Source organism: Aulostomus chinensis, chromosome 17 (assembly GCF_037954235.1).
Source record: "Aulostomus chinensis isolate RoL2024-O1b breed Wild chromosome 17, RoL_Achi_v1.0, whole genome shotgun sequence".
NCBI lineage: Eukaryota > Metazoa > Chordata > Actinopteri > Syngnathiformes > Aulostomidae > Aulostomus > Aulostomus chinensis.
Genome location: NC_141336.1, coordinates 8,022,501 through 8,029,705, shown reverse-complemented (window position 1 = coordinate 8,029,705; position 7,205 = coordinate 8,022,501). Strand labels below are relative to the sequence as shown.

At 43.6% G+C, this 7,205-nt stretch overlaps 1 protein-coding gene across 13 annotated transcripts in view; it reads right to left on the bottom strand.

Moving 5' to 3' along the window:
• Positions 1 to 1,817: 1,817 nt before the first annotated feature.
• kiaa0586 (KIAA0586 ortholog) overlaps positions 1,818 to 7,205 on the bottom strand; it is a 49,146-nt gene continuing 43,758 nt past the window's right edge. For 4 of the 13 annotated variants that reach the window (XM_086183635.1, XM_086183638.1, XM_086183640.1 and 1 more), the window contains 12 exons: positions 7,033 to 7,205; positions 6,833 to 6,972; positions 6,462 to 6,613; positions 6,233 to 6,386; positions 5,999 to 6,155; positions 5,687 to 5,916; positions 4,733 to 4,785; positions 4,462 to 4,581; positions 4,222 to 4,354; positions 3,976 to 3,999; positions 3,848 to 3,882; positions 1,820 to 3,072 (listed from right to left, as the gene is read on the bottom strand). The exon at positions 7,033 to 7,205 is cut by the window's right edge and continues 12 nt beyond it. In XM_086183635.1, coding sequence (XP_086039761.1) covers positions 3,028 to 3,072; positions 3,848 to 3,882; positions 3,976 to 3,999; positions 4,222 to 4,354; positions 4,462 to 4,581; positions 4,733 to 4,785; positions 5,687 to 5,916; positions 5,999 to 6,155; positions 6,233 to 6,386; positions 6,462 to 6,613; positions 6,833 to 6,972; positions 7,033 to 7,205 — 1,416 coding nt within the window. In that variant the 3' untranslated portion in view covers positions 1,820 to 3,027. Of the gene's footprint in view, positions 3,073 to 3,847; positions 3,883 to 3,975; positions 4,068 to 4,221; positions 4,355 to 4,461; positions 4,582 to 4,732; positions 4,786 to 5,686; positions 5,917 to 5,998; positions 6,156 to 6,232; positions 6,387 to 6,461; positions 6,614 to 6,832; positions 6,973 to 7,032 lie in introns of all 13 variants that reach the window. The other 9 variants (XM_086183645.1, XM_086183646.1, XM_086183647.1 and 6 more) reach the window with 7 other exon arrangements.

Below are 7,205 nucleotides of genomic sequence, written 5' to 3'. Positions count from 1 at the left end.
GTCCGGGTGGGCTGGAGTACTGTCCGCCGCTTGTCGTCCTGGTGCTTGGGCCAGGGGACGGGCTGGCCCTGGCGGATGACTCCGATTCTGTGTATTTGTTGTGTTTACATCTGTGGCAAGGCAACATAAGAAATGGAGTTGCCTGTTACCCTCCAGGCTCTCAGGGTCAGCGTGGGTGGCGGCAACAATCCCCCCCACAGAGGTGTTGCCCATGACTGTCGCCACCCGCTGCTCAAATTCCGTCGGGTGCCCCTCTCCCTGACCCCCACCTTGAGGTCCCACCACTTTTAATCTCCGCGGGCTGCGTGTTCACCCTCTTGCACACCTTATTCCACTCAGTGTTCATTTTTTTTTGTACTGCCACCACTGAACAGGCTGCCAAACAGAATCTGCTGTCTCTCCTTCACCTCCTCGACCAGCACCTCCAGCTCGCACGCCATGAACGTCTTTTTCTTTATTTTTCGAGCACGGACAGCTGAGACCCTATTGCCCACACTGCTTACAGTGGGGACAGGAGGCTGCTGATGCCAACTGAGGAGATAATTGGATGGTGGAAGGAATACTTTGAGGTTCTCCTCAATCCCACCAACACGTATTCCATGGGCAGAAATCACTGACTCTGTGGTGGCAGAGCTCAGGGGGTGGATGAGATCCACCCTTGGTATCTCAAGGCTCTGGATGTTGTAGGGCTGTCTTGAGCCCCTTTCACACTGCACCAAAAATGCGGGTGAACATGGATGTTTGGGCTCTTTGAAAGGATTGACCCGCGTCGACCGACTCCCCCAGCGACTGGGATGTTAAGTGGCTCGGCTTGGCTCACCTGCAGTGTGAAAAGGGCAACCCGCGACCTTCCTGTGGGCGTTCTGATTTTGTCACTGTGCTGCCTGTCAGGCTGTCATTGTGAAAGCTCCAGGGAAAAAAGGCAAAAGGCAAAACTCTCGATTTACCGATCAATCTATATTCCAACCCTCACCTATGGTCATGAGCTTTGGATGACCGAAAGAACAAGATTGCAAATACAAGTAGCCAAAATGAGTTTCCTCTGCAAGGTGGCTGGGCTCTCCCTTAGAGATAGGGTAAGAAGCTCGGTCATTCGGGAGGGACTCAGAGTAGAGCCGATGCTCCTCCATGTTGAGAGGAGTTGGTTGACATGGTTTGGACATCTGGTTAGGATGCCTTTTGGTGCCTCACTTGAGAATTTTTCCAGGCATGTCCAACCAGGATGAGGCCTCAGGGCCGACCCAGGACATGCTGGAGGCATTATATCTCTTGGCTGTCCTGGGAACGGCTCGGAATTCCCCTGGAAGAGCTAGTGGAAGGGGCTGGGAAGAGGACCGTCTGGGCTTCCTTACTGAGGCTGCTGCCCCGCAACCCAGACCAACCCGATAAGCAGAAGACGAAGACGACATTGATCAGGTCTTAGTGACGATGCCACAGATTTACATGAAATTAGATCGTGAAATGACTCCTGACTGGAAATGATACTATAGGTAAACTATATTTACTGTTTTAGAGACTGACAACAGCTAAACAACAATTGTGGACGTGGAGGCTTGGAACTGATAGGTCCTTTTTCTTCTCCAACATCGCAGAGCAAACAATTTTGATGTTTAGTCTGACTGAAAAATGAGTGGTGTCTCAAAAATAAATCAGATCAGATTACACACATACACACACACAAAGCTTTCCCATCTTGAAAGTCCTCATATATCCCTTAAAACTGCAACCACTGACAATTATTTCATTGACCATTTACACTACTCTCATATTTTCATATAATGAACATCCAAACAACTTCTCACCAATGTTTATTAAGCTCATTTCTACCAGGCAAATGCAAAGAAGAACCTCACATGTCAAAAGGTTCCCCCCACCAAATACTAATGGGACTTATACATCGTACTTTCACAGAAAAATAGCTTTGTGGCAAACAAAAGTTGATGGGACTTACATGTTTTGTTAAGCAAGATCACCTTCACTAATGAACACTGCTTTTATGATTTTTTGAATGTTAATCTAAACATAGAAGTGCAAAGCTAACAGTGAGCTATCAAGGAACTACACAATGGATGCATGACTCTGTTACCACAACTAATGATTTTGTTTTCATCATGCTGACGTTTAATGTCCTCAACTACCTCAGTCGAGACACTTTTTAGCAACCAGTGTTTTAAAAAACATCATGACTTCAAAATGCAAAATTGGGTATTTACTGATGCATTTTATATCATAGAACAAAACATTTAACCATTTTGACACTGTTAATCACAAATCTAATTTCAGGCACTTAACCAAAACCCCACTGACATGGAGTCAAGGGAATTTGATGTTCAATTATTTATTTCAGGGTTTTTGGAATCATTCCTACACTGCTTTATTTTAGTACCAACCTCATGACTGCTCATCCACTGCATAGCAATTAGCAGTGTATTTAAAATTGTTGCTGCTTAAATCAAGTGTAATAACTGCACTAGCGTAATTACCTCAGCAGTTTAAGTCATGACTTTTGACACAATCATAGAAGGAAACATTTTCCATCAGCTTCTTTATTTGAATGCATCTTCAAGGCATTTTAACAATTAATCATTCCCTCATCATACAATTAAATATTTTAATTGTATCTGTATGTATTTCCAAATCTGATATTGCCATGACTCATTTTAGTGTCGATTTTAATTATTTGATTATGTGCACCATCTCTTCTTCAATCAACTAAATTTCCCTCTTGTGCTGGTATTATTGTGGATCCAGCTGTTTCCAGATTTTCAAATGAAAGATGTTGGAGCAGAACTATGTGAGGAATGCAGAGTCAAAATGGCCTCCTGTGAGGCATGTGAAAAATAAAAAAAAAAACTGGTCATGGTTTCATTTGATTGTTGACCTATTTTAAGTGTTGCAGCTTGACAGATGTTTCTGGAATGTGTTTCTCCACCATGCTGTTTATGGTCTTCACAAACAAAAACTCTCTGTAGATAAAGTCAGTGGTGGGGACAGACTGCTTTCTAGTGGTCATATGATAAACTACTCTCACGAGACCAGAGATCTTCTTTGGGCTCCATCCCCTTCAGAATCCTGAAAAGAGATATGCATAATGCCTGTGATGTCTTTATTTAACACATCTTTAATTGAGTCTGTTCAAACTTTTGATTTTGTTTCTTAGCTTTAGATCCTCACAGTACACCACAAACATGTTTGTTAAATTTTGCACAAGCAGTAAAAACTACACTTCACTGCTTTCTTTAACTGAAATCTATGAGAAACGAGTTGTGATGTTGTTGATGTGTTCACCTCAGAACACAACACTTGTCAGAAATCATTCTTCTCCATCTGGGGCAGATACAGGCTCCCCATTGTGGAAATAATGGGTTTCATTTGTTTTGTTCCTAGAGCTGAATACACTCAAAACTTATGGGAACACTTTAAAATTAGACAAAATAGTTGCAAGCAGAGTTGCAATAGTGTACACTGGTCAGTTTGACTTCAGTTCCCCTTAACTCAGATTGTCAAAAAGCCTGTACCTATACAATGATACACTGCCACATTTAGATGCAGTGGTAATGAGATAACTCATGTAAGGTTTGCTGATATTTTTAACCTTTATGGAACTGTAGTCATCCTTGCGGTGGTTGTAAACAGAGAAAGTTCATTTTCTGGTCAAAGCCAATCTAAATCATCTCATTCATTTAAATCACAACTGGCCTCATTCCTAGCTCCATGGAAGAATTAGCATGATACTACTGATCAGCAAAATTAGAGTGGAAGTACGTGGAGTGTCACAAAGTGATGTGATGAGTATGAATTTGACTGGTCCCTTTGACAACAGACACAAAAACAATGAGTTTCCTACCTCTTTGTGTGGTTGAACTGTCTGACCAGGATGACCTGCACACAGACACAAGAACAAATTTACTCCATGTACAAGTACAAATACAAGTTCTGGTGACTTTTTCTCAGTGCATGGTGTGTATATTTCACCTGTCATCTGTGTGTGTTCCCTAGCTGTGAAGGAGGCAGAAACTGATGAGTTAATGCAGAGTTCCATCTTAATGTCGCCAACAGTACCCTAGCTATCAAAGGTTGTTAATGAAGGTTATAATGATGTCAGAGAATGAGACTCCTACAGAGTTACATTTTTATATGCAATACTAACATTGACCTATTCTGATAATCATTTGTCAAACTGTCAAAGTGTTTGAGGGGCTGTGATAGGATGTAATGTACCTGCACCCTGACAGGTCTGTCCAGGTGATAAGGTGTGACCCTCCCTTGATGCTGTAGTCCCTTTAGGTTTTTTAGTCCAACTATCTCTCACCTCCCCCACACTCAAGTCCTCCTCATCCTCACCCCCAGCACCCTGAGAACACAGGAGGTCAGATTTAGGAACAATTTCAATAATTTCAACCATAAATACCATATCCATCCTTTTTTACGTGACTGTGTGTTTGTGTGTTTTAAGAGTACCTCAGGCTGGGGTCTCTGTCTTCTCTGGGTGATTCCCTGCTCCATTTTGGTCAGTAGGGTGAGCAGAATATTCTCACTTCTGACCTGCCCTTCAATAGGGTAGTCAAAGTCCTGAAAGTCCTGAAGGAGTCACAGGTGATGGAGCAAGATGAAGTAATGAAATAGAAAGAAATATACACTGTGGTTCTATGGCAACAACTGGACAGCCAATGCTGCTGATGCAGACACAGAGACAAATCAAACTGCGAAAAGTGACACTCATGTTGCTCACCATGTCCTGCATCTCCAGCAGAGAGTTGGACAGACTGCTAAAACCTTGCTCCTCTAAGACATGGAGAGAGAAGACAGTTTATTAAATTGGATTTGACCAATTGAAATACAGTGCAAACAGTACTAAAATACATCATAATATTTCCATTGTTTTACTGAGAGCGTAGCTAGGGGACAGTTAAGGTTAATCCTGAAGATGAGACTAAACAAACCTGACTGAAGCTTTAGTTTTTTGCCTCCAGGTGGTGTCTCCTGGGTGTAGAGAAGGTCATATGTGGAGGGCTCACAGTCAGGATCCACCACATATCTACTTTACACATGACTATGAATTTACTATTTAAGTATGAATTTGTTTCCCTGGGTTTTTAGTTAGTTTTTACCTCTCAAATCAAGGGTCAAAGGTAAAGAGGAAGGTCAGACAATGCTTTTATTGCTCATCATTCCCAGGAAGAGATACACTCCTCTCCTATGTATGCATTAGGGAGCTGAGACCAATATTAAGTTTAGTACAATGAATGGTGTAGTGTCAAAGAAGAAGTGAAATAGTGGTTTCATATATTTACATAATAAGCCATCACATAAATCAGGTTCAAGATCTTAGTTTTACCAGAGCTAGCTTCTCATCCTCTCTTCCAAAGACAGCCATGAGTTATAGCAGCAGTTACTCTTCTAGTCATGAAAAATGTTTGGTTTTGATGGATAAAGTTACAATGAAGCTGCAGAGGTACTGCCTCAAATTACTGTGCAGGAAAATAATTCCCACTATGTGGTTTCTAAAATCACAATGTCTTGTCTATCCAGTTTTTATTAATAATGAATGTTTTGCACATCCAAGTTGCAAATCTGATGATGCTTTGTTTTTGCAGCTTTTGGCTATGATAAATTTAACTCCAACAATTTGTTTTAGAAAGAAAAAGTGCCATTTGGGATCCAGAGCAATCCCAGAGGATGGTACCTGTCATAGCTGCCAGTTGGTCAGCACGGGTGAATAGCTCTCCCTCTGAGATGGGTTTGAGCACTCCACTTGTACCTGCTGTCACTGCACTGCTGCAAGTGGAGCTGGTACTATCCTCTGAGAAACTGGAAGCCAGCCTAGGTCCAGCAGTGAGGGGAGGAGGCGAAGACTGTACAGGACGAGGTGGTAGGGAGGAGAGGGGAGGTTCCTCCACTGCTGTTGACATCACCCTATAAGCAAGCAAGAATCAGTCAACAGATGCTAGCAGCTTGTGTACCTACAATGTGCGTGTGTTTGTGCATGTGGGCATACAGTGACTGTGTGTGTGTTTCCACATGCTCCTGTAGTCTCTCCTTGTCCAATGGCAGCTCAGCATCCCAAATGAAAGGGGACAGGTTTTGATAAACTGCTGGTGGACTCCCTGCAGAGGGGGTGGGTTCTTGGCTGGTTGTGGGCGTGACCACAATCTCTGAGGTCACAGACAATGAAAGAGTCATCATCTACTACCTGTTACTGCTGCTTATGGGAATTCTAACACTGTCTAACCTGATCCTGGCGCTGTGATATGATGAGGAGAGTTTTCACTCAGCAGGTTGATTGGTTCAGATGAAGGGGGTGTTTCCAGGGATGTGGACTCTCTGACAGGGGGTGCAGGACTTTCTGAAGGGGTCAGTACAGGTGTAGGACCTAAAGGAACCTCCTGGAAGTGAACCACCGACAGGGTTGAGTTCTGATCTAGAAAATTTCTCCATGTGTATCTTCAATGGCTCTGTACCTCCTCATGCTCTGGCAGTCCATGTATCACTGGTTTCACTCCTGTTCCTGGATCTGGTGTGTTCCTCTGCCCCAGCATCTGAGTCACAGTCTCCTTCATAACTTCATTCACCAGCTGCCTGATAAGCTGTGAATCTACAGACACGTTGGAATCTATGAAGAACATCAGACCTGCATGTTCAGCCACCTCCACTAAACCACAAATAAAAAACATCAGAATCCTTGAAACTCACAGTAACTCTTAACCCCACAGTCCCCTGAACCACTCTGAACCCCACACTCCCCCTGTGGCAATCAAGGGGTTAGATTTGCACCTGAAGACTCACAAAATTAATAAAAACAAAAAACTCTCATCCAGCCAGATCTGCTCACCAATGTCTGAGGTGACACTCACTCCCTCCAGCTCTGATTGGTCAGTGGGGTTGATCTGGGTGGGATCAGGTGAAGGAGGACAGTACCTCTCTGAGATCATCCTGGACACCAGCTGCTGCTCCACCCTGTACAAAAGAGAACTGAGCTACATTCGGACCTGTGTCACATCAGCTCAGACTAGTTGAGACCAATTTTCTTACCATTCCACCAGCTGCTTCTCCAGGGTATCTCTCCGCTCATGGAGGTGGAGGATAGAGGACCCTCTCTGGGCAAGGAGAGCTGAGTGACCCTGAGGTGGGAAAACTGGACCCTGATAGAAGACTGAAGGAGGAGACAGACCCCCATTCAACTCCACACCCTCCTCACCCCTGAC